The sequence below is a fragment of the Lissotriton helveticus genome, chromosome 11, assembly GCF_964261635.1.
Source record: "Lissotriton helveticus chromosome 11, aLisHel1.1, whole genome shotgun sequence".
NCBI classification, from domain to species: domain Eukaryota; kingdom Metazoa; phylum Chordata; class Amphibia; order Caudata; family Salamandridae; genus Lissotriton; species Lissotriton helveticus.
Window position 1 is genome coordinate 644,991,555 of NC_136072.1, and position 13,600 is coordinate 645,005,154.

General features: G+C 41.1%; 1 protein-coding gene across 1 annotated transcript in view; it reads left to right on the plus strand.

Annotated features, from left to right (window-relative positions):
• The window catches only part of ADAM9 (ADAM metallopeptidase domain 9), a 491,300-nt gene that overhangs the window by 399,166 nt on the left and 78,534 nt on the right, over nucleotides 1–13,600 (plus strand). The window contains exons 18-19 of the mRNA XM_078666483.1: nucleotides 4,236–4,341; nucleotides 12,134–12,275. Of these exons, the coding sequence (XP_078522609.1) occupies nucleotides 4,236–4,341; nucleotides 12,134–12,275 (248 nt within the window). The remainder of the gene's footprint in view (nucleotides 1–4,235; nucleotides 4,342–12,133; nucleotides 12,276–13,600) is intronic.

Genomic DNA, 13,600 nt, shown 5'->3' on the forward strand with positions numbered 1-13,600 from the left:
CCAGGACGCTCACTTCGGTCTGCCTCACTGAAGCTTGTGAAAGAACCCAAGGTCCGCCTGCTTAGATGCAGTGGTAAAAGCTTCCTATGTGTCACATCCAGATGGTGGAATGAGATGCTAATGGAGTTAAAAAAACTCACCTGATCTGCTCTCCTTTAGGAAGAAACTAAAAACCTGGCTGTACATCCAATAACATTTCGCAAACATCCATATGGTTGGCTGGTCTTTGTGTTGAGCTGTAAGCCCCTTGACACCCTTGGGTAGTAGTGTGTTATATAAATATACAACTAAATAAATAAAAAATTGAAATACTCACCTATGGAAACGGGACTAAATATCACCACTCTACCATCGAGCTACAGGGACTGGGTTAATCTCCAATCCCTTCAACAGAAGTGAGGAAATTGGGAGTAATCTGACCACTCTCTTGTATTTATTTATTTTAAAATATTTCTTGAGCACACTGTCACCCAAGAAGATGTCCTAATTCTGAGTGATCAGGGCAACAATCCTGACTGAACAGAATCCCTCAGTATCAGAATGTTACTGAGTATCAAGTGGAAATAGAAATGTTTTGAGTTGACAGAAGCAGACCAGATAATAAGAAATGGATGTAAGGAGAAAAGCTAAGCTAAGCCATGCCATTGTATTGTGGCCAGATCAGAAAATTCCCTGCCTCATTTGTGAGCTTGAGTTATGCGACAACCCTGAAGCAGGAAAGATTTGCTGCATCTCAATGTTCTATTTGGAGTATAGTGGATTAGCTTGCGCTGCAGTTAAGAACACATTTTGTGAAGAGCACAGTGGCAGATCCAGAGCGTTTTTAAAAAGAATATGTTTAGAGAGTGGAAGCAAGTGTAAAATGTACAGGTGGTTGAGACAGTGGGAGGTTGAAAATATGATAAGCTGCAAGTTTAACACACCTAAAAGAGGGCTATTGCAGTAATCCAATAGAAGTAGTATTAGAGTTTGGACTACTTGTTGATTAAGATTCATCAAAAGAATTGGGAGAAACTTGGCGTGTTTTGATAATGAAGAAGCAGGCTGATGTAACTTTACTGACATGATTCTTGAATAAAAGGAGTCAAAAGGAGTACCACGATTTTGTGCTGAAGTGGTACGAATAGGTGGTTCGGTCCAGTTCTGAGGGCCACCATGAATAACTCCAGATGTTCAGATCGGTATTAAGTATAAGTACTTTGGTCTTCTCTCCATTCAGTCAGTTAGCGTTCATTCAGATGCATAGTGCACAAATGCAGAATTTAAGGTGGGCCACAGTAAGGTAACCTTTAAAAGTGAGGGTTAACTGAGTGTTGTCTGTATATGCCATGAACTAGAACCCAAATATCAAACTAACAGGGCTCGAGGGAGCATGTATAGATTGAAGAGAGTTGGGCTCAGAGCAGGACCACTGTGAAACTCCACAATTAAGTTGAAAGAAGAGTAAGCAAAATATAGAAATTTCGACAGCTTGGGAATGACTTATGAGACTGGAATTGAATTGTGCAAGGGCTGTCTCTCGAATGTCCAAGTATTTCATGTGTGACTTTGTTGAAGCCGGCACTAAAGTTGAGGAGGATCAAAAGTGATTTCCCTCCTTTATCAAAAGAAAGACAAAGGTGATGTGTAATGTCACGAAGAGTGGTTTTAGTTCCCTGTAGAGGGCGAAAGCTGGTCTGAGCAGGATCAAGGATGTTGTTTTGTTTCAGTGAAATGTGGGCGATGTTTGTTAACACAGATTCAGGCACATTTCCATAATAGTGAATTAGTGAAATAGGCTGAAAATGAGTAAGGATTAAAGGGTCTGTGTCCTTCTTAAAGAGAAGACTAAATAAAGCCTTTTCTATTTAATAGGAACAATTCCAGTATTTTAGAAGACATTGATGATGCTAGATAGTGCACTACTAGCGATATTAGGTACCCTATTAAAAATGGCAGCATTACAGAGATCCAAACGGGATCCTGGTTTGATTTTTTCTTAGGTATTTAAATAATAGAGTTAGGGCCTCATTTGGATCTTGGTGGGACTCCCGTTTTCCCTCTGTGGCAGAGTATCCAAGTACTCCAAGCTGACGGTATCCCGACCACTTTATTTAGATGTGGGCTGGCTGAACAGCCATCCGAGTCAACAGACTGTTTACCGTTGTGTAAGTGGCACACCTTCATCGAGGCAACGGACTCCTCTGCTGACTAACAGTACTCCATCACCAGAGGGTTTGCGCGTAGCTAGTTTAAAGGTCCCCATTGTGCTGCCGTTGATCTGGCAGCGGTTTGCTGACAAAGTGAGTCCTTAGCGGACTGGAGACTGGTAAGTACTACGGTTTTATGTGTCAATACACATATATGTTGTGTTTGCGTCTAAAATAAATGTAGGTAATGTTAAGCCCCTTTTATTATATATTGCATAGCACACAAACAATGCACACACACTATTGAATGCACACCTAAAGGCACCACAAGCATAACACCCGCAACCACCACAAAAACATATTTTTTTAATATAAAGTGTCAATACAGGTGTGTTCATTTTACTTTGATAAGTTCTAATCTAAAAAGTCACAAGACTAAAGCAATTGTCAACACACTATTCATAGTTAGACAAGTGTAAAGGAAACTTACCTTAGATCCTGGCGAAAACAGAATTGATAAGTGTTGTGGTCATGTAGTAGCAGCAAATCAAGGACCTGAACTATGGGGTTCAAGATGGAAATGAATTGGGAAGCAGAAAAAAAGGTATGTTTCTGCCTCATTTACTTGAATTCTGCCAACTCAAAGTAGGAGGTATCCACACCACAGTTTCCCCGTCGAAAGGGCACATCGTGATTGGTGGAAATCTTGGCCGGACTCCTGCCAACAGCCGCTTAGACCAGCTAACATCTAAATAGAGTGGGCAGACTGCCAAGTAGACGGGTGGTGAGACCATCAGAAAATTGATGGCGGGACCAGATTTGCCAAGATCTAAATCAGGCCCTTAGAGACTAAACTAAAGGGTGAAAGTGGAGAGTCGTTTGAAAGTAATGGAGGGCTGAGTAGATGACACAGGCTTTGATAAGAAAGCAAGAGTGTTATAAATCTTTTCTCCAAAAAATGTGGAGCAGTTGCAACATATTTCTATAGAGAGATTGATTGCTTTGATACAGGCTTTAGACGTTGCAAAATCTTTGACTGTTTAGAAAAGCTCTTTGAAGAGTGCGTGACCTGTCTAATACATTGTGAAATGTATTTCATACAAGCTTCTTTTGCAGTTGCTTTAGAAGATTTGACAGCAAGGATGTATTTTATCTGCATCAAAATATATATTACTCCAATTTCGCTTATGTTTTTTGTACTCCACATTTACTATCTGAGATGACTTACACTTATAGCTAGAGTATCGAAAAAAGACCAAAGTATAAGAGGTCACTGACTCACTCGAAGCACCTGGTCTTAAACGTATAGTTCAAGGTCCCATTCCTATAACTGGCCACCTTCTTGATACTTTTGTTACTAATTGGAAGAGCTCACTGTAACATCTTCTCTACCTTTTCCTGGGCTGACCATCATGGAGTTCCTTTTAATATTAATTGGCATTCTCTTCTTTCTATAAGTCAGCACCCACCCATTTTACCTAGAGTACAGGCTTAAGTCAAATTAGATACACAACTCCAGCTAAACCTGCAATGCTTCTAACTTTGTATCTCATTAACATCATCTATGGTCAGAAAAAGAATAATAATCCATTATTTGTTCCTAAGTGCTGTTTTGTATGAGTGAGTGAATGAGTGTTTTGAGGAAGGACTAAGGGATTTCTTTTCTTTAAAAGGAATGATGTCTGGCATTGTTTTGATAATATTTTTTTGAATAATGTTATTTTTTTTAATGAAAATAAGTATTACAATTAATTGTTAAGAAGTAAATATATGTGCATATTGTTATGATTCTTTTTCCGACCACAGATCGTGTTGATGGAATACAAAGTTGAGCTGGAGTTCCCCATCCAATTTGACACAGTTCGCACCCTTAAAAAAAGAGTACCACATAGAGACAAACGCCTTCTGTGGCCTGATACATGCGGGGACATAACTGAGGATTCAAATGCATTGCAAAAAACATTAACTATTTATAGAATGTCATATTGGCATATTTCTGTTTTGCAATGCACTTTTACATATTCACGTATTGCTATATAAAACCTCTAATGGCATGTAGATATGTTTTTAATCCAATATAGACGAATATGTTTTAATGTTCTTCAGGTGTGCAACAGTAACAAAAACTGTCACTGTGAAAGAGGCTGGGCATTTCCGAATTGTGACAGAAGTGGCTACGGTGGAAGCGTAGACAGCGGACCGACCTACAATGGCAAGTACCAAATGCTTAAAAAACAAGTGTGGGATATGACTTGCATGACAGTATACTAAGATAAATGAAACACCGCACATGCCATTCACGTCACATCTTACTCCATTCCTTGAATCAAGAGTCATAGCTCAAATTTTTGTGCTCAGAAACGTGCCTCTTCTCCAGAGCATAATCCACAAATCTATCAAATATCCCAAATTAACCCTATTGCACTGTACCTCACATCCCAAGTTGCTGCACTCATACATGAAAAATATAGGAAAGACAATCAAACATTTTTACAAGTATGTGGAATGTTAAGTCAAACCTAACAGCCATCAGTCGGGATTCCAACTCACAAGATGAAAAGAGTCCTATCAGAAATATTAGAGGCTAGTTTCATCTTACCAAGTGATCACCACAAAGGAGAAACTTTACCCAGGAAGTTGTGCATTATATGATATGGTCAGTAATCTTTGGTACTATCCCAGAATGAAATCGACAAGTTTTTAACACTTTAAAGCAGCACGTAAGATTAAAGGCATCAAAATACTGCATGAAAAGTGCCCTGTGCTTAAAACAGATATCCTTGCTCTCAGCCGCGCTTCTCCACATTTATGCATTTTGCAAGGGATAAACCTGGATCATCTGACATTCCAGTAGATCACAAAGCAAGCCAAGATCTGCTAATGCCTAGAACAAACCCGTGGGCCAGTACATTGTCACAAAATGTTGGTGTCACGTATGTCAGTCATTTGTGTAAATTCAGTGCCTGTGGCACATTAGATAATCTGCTACCCCTGAAATATAATCTGAAGTGCATGGGAATCCCTGCCTCACTCGAGTCAAGGATAGGAATGGGCAAGAAGAGCCATTGAAATGTTATGTGATGTCTCTATTCTTTAAGGCATCATTTCAAGTTGTGTGGTACTGGTGACACAGTAAAACTGTGTGTGATTGTGTCGTTACTTTGTTGTAAATCCATCCCTGTACCATGCAATAATACTTTAAACCTAAAAAAATGGGGAATTTCAGTGTGTGGTCTATTTTTCTCAAAGGTAAAACCACACCGTATTCCCTCCTCTGAGTGGTTTACTGCATACATTTACTTGCTTTGGGCAGGTGGTAAATTAATGCAGGTCTCTGGGTAGGGTGGGGATAAGGGAGAGGTGTGGGAAGTAGGGGAGGAAGGTAATGTTTTCTGACATGGGAGGAGGGAGCATTGTATGGCCCCCTTGTCAGAAAAATAACAGAGGAGGAGGCTTGGCTGCTGCAGCCAAAATCTCATGTGATTTAACTATATAGAACTACCACATTTTAAAATTGTGTCTGGTTCTCCCATACCCCAAACTAACAGGTATAAAAAGACCTACCCACTTGGAATCAGGCATAGTAGAATTCCAGGAGGTTATTCTGATACATTTCACTCTTAACGAGGGCCCAAGAAGTGACATGTTGGTGTAATTGAGTAGAAGTGTATGCCAATGTATTCAGGTTTGCTCAAATGGAAGCAGACTGTTTTGTAGAACAAAACAAGTAGCTTTGTAGCCAACAGTGGTCAGACACAACAGTTGGGTGACTAAACACCCATTTGAGAAACCAGACTAATATTATCAGGTGACTCGTAGTGTCAAATTTCAGTTTAGCTAAAGCTACTTTGGAGTGTGGAATCTGAGAGTCTGCAGACAAATCTGAAGACAGGTAAGTGGTCCTGCCTAATGAGATCGAACAAAGCATTTGCAAGCATGAATGACTATAGTAGCCAGGTAAGTTGTGATGCCCTTTAGTGTTCTGGCAGGCACAGCTTGGAGGGCAAATGATGATTTAGGTAAACAGATAAGAGTTCATTCAGTCCAGAGTTAGGTACATCTGTGTTGCAATACCGAAAGCAAGACATCAAACTTATTGCCTCTGTAGCATATAAATAATGAGGCAATTTATTCATAGTTTGACAGACCCTTTGTGTGGTTGTTGTCCAAGCGTGAATAGCAGTCTGTTAATTACTGTATGGGTTTCCATTGTGCTGTGTATTTGTTGCTGTCAAGTTGTAGGTTTCTCTGCAAAGATAGTCTGGTTGTGGCTTTACCCAACTATATTTGCCACAGCTACCCCCATACTTACCAGCAAAAAGGGCCTGAATCTTGAGAGCTTAGTTATGATGGAAGCTGCATGCCATTCTCTAACCCAGTAGTAACACTCAACTCCTCCCAGTGGTGAGGAACAGTTTTGCAGCATGAATCTTTTCTGGATTCACATGCCGTGCATTATTCAGCCATCTAGTGGTTGAAGCCGGAATTCTCATTTTTTTTTTTTTTGGGGACGTCGACTATACCACCATTTGGTGCCTGATCCAGCCGCTCCTGATGTCTACACCCTCCCCGTAAGCTTCCAACAATGGTCACGGTCTTCAGATTCTTTTTTTCCACTGTTTGGTCTGGAAGCATTGCTAAAGGCTCTCCAATCAACAAAAATAAGAAATTTGCTCGAAAGTTCCCCGAGGAAGAATCAGAAGTACCAGAGAAGAGTATTGAAACCAGCTACAGATTTAAGATTTATCGAGACTACACGTCGAGGGAGGACAAGAGAATATCTGGACAGGGAGCCCCCTGTTCCATGTAACATGGAGAATACACCCATCCAATTCTGCCCGAAGTGGCATCATAAATTTGCACAGAAGAATAACCACCCGGTGTGCAATCTCTGTTTTTCACTAGACCTCAGAAGTGACAACTATGATGACTGCGCATACTTCGAGCCGAAGACCTTAAAGGCAAGAGACAAATAGAGACAAGCACCCTTCACCATGCAGGGGTAGGAAGAGACTCCGTCACTGAGAGACCTGGAGTTGTTGATCAATTAGGAAGGTAACATAGCCGAAGTTGCCAAAAAAAAGTTCTCAGATGCTAAAACGGGGGTCATCGATGTCAAAAAAGAATAATTAAAACACAAGGAGAAACATTTGCAGGTAACGTAAAAACAACACAGTGGGAGCAGCTCTCGAGCAACAGACTCAGTCACAAAGAGCTACCTCTGCGTCAAACATCTTGCCGACCAAGAGCAAGCAGAGACCAAAAGAGACCCTCGGGTCCCACAGCATGGACACCACAGGTGGTTGAATAACAGAAAAAATAAGGTCGAAAGACAGTCAAAGTGGAGGGAGGCCGAAAAAGGAGTCGAGTGATATCGAACCACCATAAGCCTCAACATTGAATTGTAAATCCACTCCTGCGCTTGAAGCCACAGAATGTGAGAATCAGTTAATAAAGAGGGTAGCAGACAAGTATGGGGTGCAAATGTAAGAAGAAAGATCACAATCATGTTTCCTTTTAGAGACATTGTTGCCTTCCCAAAGTAGGAGCCAGTACGTACCCGTGCACCCAAGTATAGTGGATCAGGGAAAAGAGACCTTTAAGGAACGTGCAACATGCAGGTCAGTAACACCAAGGGCTTAGAAAACATATTGAAATATAAACACTCCTCAAAAGACCCACCATATATTCAAGGAACTGTACCAGTATACTCTATTATTGCTAAGGCATCCGGAAAGAGGGCAAACGTCCCAACAGAATCCGGACCAGCACCGGATAAAGAAAGTAAGAAGATGGACATAGTGGGGAGAAAGTTTGAAAGGGGAGTGGCAACACAATGATACATAGTCAATTCAAATGCCCTGCTCAACAGGTATACATATCAGCACTGGGATGAAATGGCAGAGCTGATGAAACATCTGCCTGAACAATACCAAAGAGGAGCAGCATCTCCATCCGAAGAGGGAAAAAATATAGCAAACACCTGCCTAAATTCCACTCTAGGTGTGGCAGACACAGCAAGCAGGCAGATGATTGCAGGAACCACCCTCAGACGACATGCATGGCTATTGGTGTCTGGCTTCAAAACTGAGGTACAGGCAAACATAATTAAAACCCTATTCAAAGGGAACAGCTGTTTAGGAGTGCAGTAGTTGAAACCCTGCAACAACTGAAAAAGTACAATGACACTGTCAATCAATGGGCAACGTCACACTAAAGGTTTCATGGTATAAGCCAAACGCAAACAACAATACAAAAATGGCAGCACCAAACACCACTGCGTCAATCCTTTCGGGAACGAGCAAGAAGAAGATCACAGCCACGAAGAAGGGCTGCTGCACCAACCTGCAAGGGATTTGAGACAACGGCATACCCTTGCACAAGCAAATACCCGTGGGGGGAATGATGAAAGACTACTTCCAGGACTGGAAGAAGGTGACTTCAGACAAATGGATACTCAACATTATATGCTTTGAATATTGCATAGAACTGACCAAATAATTACCAGTAAAAAGACCAAAGAAAGTGGTTCACACGAAGGAGGAAAAAACAAGACTACTACAAGAAGTAAAAGAATAGCTGCAAAAGAACGCAGTAGTCAGAGTGCCCAAAAACGAGATCAAACAGGGAAACACATTTCTTAATACTAAATCATGATGGATCTCTATGTCCTAACTAAACCACCATTACTTAAACATGTTCATAAAAACAGAAAAGTAAATCACAACACTGCAGGATTTCATACCACAGCTTCAACAAGGAGACTATTCGACAACAATAGATCTAAAGGATTCATATCTACACATCCAAATGAATCACAACCACAAAAAATACTTGTGATTTGTGTAGGACGGAATGCACTATCAATTTATAGTGCTGCAATTCATAATAAAATCCGCACCCAGAGTATTTACAAAGTGTCTAGAGCAGTGGTGCATCTGAGCAGGCAAGGGATACATGTATATTCTTACCTAGACGACTGGTCGGTGAAAGCAAACTCCTACACAAGTGCAAACATAAACCCAGCAATATCAAAACTTCACAAACTGGGGTTTTCAATAAACCATGAAAAATCATCTTTCAACCCAGAACAAGAGAAGCTGTTACTGGAAGCGACAATCTGCTTAACAAAGGTGAAAGCATACCCTTGCAAGAAAAGGATTCTATCACTGCTGCACAAAACTCACTAATTTCAGAAGAGTCAGTGTCTGACAGTGAGGATAGTGGAGAAATGGTAGGAAAAATAGCTCCAGTATATCTCTCAAACCATAGGCAAGAATACATATGAGACGATTTCAGGAATGGGTACAAACTCAAGGGTCACAAGCCACTGGAAGTTGAGAAGATCCAGTGGTTGTCACACAGAGAGTACAAGAGGAGAGGGAGTGGTGGAACAGATCAAATATAGCAACTGGAAGACCGTTCACATCTCCATCTCCCATAGTAACCATTATCACTGACGCCGTGCATATGGGTTGGGGAGCTCTATTGGGGAGACTCAAAATTGGAGATATATGGAAAGTACGGGAAGCAGTAAAACACATAAGTGTACTGGAACTACAAATAATGTAACAAGCCTTAAAAGCTATTCAGATTCTCCTGTGTGAAAAATCGTTACTAATCCAAACAGACAATACAACAACAAGTTTCAATCTCAACAAACAGGGAGGTACAAAATCCTTTCAACTTTCAAAATTGGCACAAAATCTCTGTAGGTGGGCTACCCAGAGACAAATAAGTATAACAACAGTTCATGTACCAGGAAAGACTACGCAGAAGCAGACAAACTGAGCAGACAAGCAACCACCTCCCACGAGTGGGAACTGGATAAAACAATACTCAAGCAGGTATTCAGGCAAAGCGGAACACCAGAAATAGACGTGTTTGCAACACCTGAGAACGCAAAATGGCAATCCTTTGCGTCCTGTCGCCAACACCACCACTCCCTGGAAAATGCTCTGTCAATAGACTGTTCAGGAAAACGTACTCATGTTTTTTCCCCTTTTCACACTGTTCTCCTTATTAATCAACAAATGCAAACAGTCACAAATGACACTAATACTTATCGGCCCACCGTGCATTAGACAAACCTGGTTCTCAGACCTGAAAGAGATCGCTCAAAACAATATGCAGAAACTACCAGGGTTACAGGACCTACTCTCCATGCAAGAGGGAGGCTTATTTACCTAGAGTCAAAATCCCTGAATTTAGCAGCTTGACTCCTGAGGGCATAGAGTTTGGATATTCAGGTTTTCCAGAGAAGAGAAAAGCAATCTTCAGGGAAGCAAGTAGACCAACAACAGGAAATGCTACACAGCTAAATGGGAAAGATACTCAAGATGGTACCACAAATTTGGCTTCCTACCAGACAATTCAAAGGATGCTGCAGTCCTACGAAAGCTCACACATACCAGAATGCAGACTAACATATTTGTCATTAAAGGTACATTTGGCAGCAATAGTGGCCTAAAGAAGAGTTCAAATAGGAAGGAGTTTCTTCAAAGCCCCTGTAAGATAACTGGAGGGAGCAAAACGAATAGCCCGACCAAGAAGAGTGCCAGCCCCAACATGGAACTTGAATTTATTACTAGCACAACTAATGAAGAAACACTTTGAACCACTTCTCAAAAATGGGTCATGCTAAAGATTGCTTTCCTTATTGCAATGACATCTCTTCAAAGAGTAAGTGAGTTGCAAGCACTCGCGATCATCCAAGAACCATACATGCAAATACACAAAGACAAGATAGTCATGAAGACAAATCCACACTTCCTGCCAAAAGTCATCTAAAACTAAACAATCCAAATATCCAAAGTTTCTTCCAGGAGCCAAAGACTCAAGCTGACAGAGCACTATGTATGCTAGACGCCAGGATAGCACTAAGGTACTATTTGGAGAAAAGAAAATCAGTTGGGAAAGGTAACCAACTCTTTGTGTCTTTTGCAGACAATAACAAAGGGGAAACCAGTTACAAAGAATACCATCACCAAGTGGATTGCACAAATAATCCAAATGTGTCACACAGTTGACATACAACTACAAATCAAACCTAGAGCACACACTACATGGAAAAAAGGAGCAACAATAGCTTTTATGGCAAATATACCATTGCATGGCATTTGCATGGCAGCCACTTGATCATCAGTACAAGCGTTCGCAAAGTACTATTGCATAGGCATGAAAATGCACAAAGAAGCGTAAGTGGGACAGAGAGTACTAAAACATTTATTTACAAGCTCAAACTCCTCTCCAACCCAACCTCCACAAGTATTAAAATATATATATATACAAACTCAATGCACAGCATGTGAATCCAGGAAAGATCCATGCAGCAAAACTAAATGGTTTCTTGCCTGTAGGAGTAGTTTTGTAGCTTGAAAAATTTTGGGAAACACATGTGACCCGCTAACTCCCCAGGAGATGAAGGAGCAGAACTGAACGAAGAACCGTAAAATAAAGAATAATCTGAAGATGGTAATCACGCGTTGAAGCTTACGGCGAAGGCGTATGACGCCAGAAGAGGCTGGATAAGGCACCAAATGATGGGACAGTCAACGCCCAAAAAACAAAATGCAATTGGAGAAGTACTATTACAAGGAGAACTCCGGACCCAACCACTAGATGGCGGAATGATGCACAGTATGTGAATCCTGAAAATTCTTCAAGCTGCAAAACTACTCCTACAGGTAAGAAACCATTTTGTTCACCTTGCAGGGAGCCACGCACATTATGTGGGACAGAATAGTGAGACCTGAAGGTCAGAATGTTAGAGCTCCTCAGAGGGGACCATGATGCCATGAGCCTGAACTTTGTCATGTAAATAGCATTAGCTAGTCCTTTGCACAATCTCTCCATACAATGCTGCCTTGTAGGATACTAAGATGTTTTTCTTCATCCTGGCTTTGATTTTTGTTTCCAGTTTTAGTAAAATAATTGTGCCATGCTTTAAAAAAAATGTAAGTTAACTTTAAAAGCTTTTTTCTTATTTCTGTTTCTCCCTTCAGACAAGGACACGTCTTTGCGAGATGGGCTTCTTGTATTCTTCTTCCTCATTGTTCCTCTTATTCTACTTGGAATATTTGTATTTTTCAAGAGAAATGAATTAAAGAGAAGATTTTGCGGGAAGAAGAGATCACAATCCCATGGGTAAATATGAATTTTACACAAACAGAGATTTAAGTCTGTTGATTCTTAAGACTACAAAGTAAAGTGACACAAAAGAGAATTGAATTTCAGGTCACCTTTTAGGAAAACTTGTAATATGCACTATCATTGAGAGGCCATACAGGTCAAAAGGCACTCACAAATTATTGATTAATTACTCAAATCAAACATAGATCAGAATATTAGAGAATCATGTACACAGCCTCTGAATTGCTATGGGTTCAATGATCTTGTATTTCACTTGAAGCAATAGAAACTCATGTGTCATTTAGTTTATAGACAACCACTACTGTAAAGTGAAAAGGAATACCAATTTAATTTATAGTCCACTCTTCTGAGTTGGAAGAATTGTGATCAGTGACGAATGTTAACTGGATGCCACAGTGCTCACAGATCAAAAACAAACATACCACAACAGCATGTACAGTTGTATATTGAGGTTCTTAGAAAATATGAAATTCAAACTAGGCAGTTGGCCAGCAGCGCATGGAGGTAGCCTGATTGATACAACTTGAAATCTGCTGTACATTCAAAACATTCGGGGCAAAAAATCAAATGCCTTAATGTTGTGCAGAGGCAGGTAAACATGGCACCCCTTTGGCTGTGAGAATGGTGTAAGCGGACTGGAGAGGGATTTCTCAAGGTAGTGAAGCATTTGATGGAGGGAGGCTATGGTTTAGTGTGAGGAGGATAAGGCAGTGAAATGAATGGTAAGTACGATGCTAGGAAATGCTAGGAGGGTTGTTTTATGGACGCTGCATTCAGGAGCCCAGGAGGAGGGCTCTAATCAACTGAATCGCTCGAGGCACGCTGTAATCCCCACGGGCGTGGAATGCGGCATTCAGGAGCAGAAGGAAGGGGACTTCAACCCCCAGGGTGCAGCAGGAGGAGGGCTCTAATCAACTGAATCGCTCGAGGCACGATGTAATCCCCACAGGCGTGGAATGCGGCATTCAGGAGCAGAAGGAAGGGGACTTCAGCCCCCAGGGTGCAGCGGGAGCACAGGAGGAGGGCTGTAATTAATTGAATCTTTCAAAGCACACAGTTCACGCGTAGGTGCGGGACGTGCCTGGGCCAAGACTGGGCTCATCTTCGCCTGGATATGGCTGAGCTGGGCCACCCCCCCTTTCACCATAAGGTACTGTTAACATTTTATTCAGAACTTTTAATGTTTGCTTTTTCCATTTTCTAAAATGGTGAAGCGTAAGGCCTCTTTGATTCCTCCTAAATCTGCACCAGGCACTACCATTGATGACTTTCTGAAGTGGGCGTGAGAGTGATTACTGACGAGATTGAGTTGGCAAAAC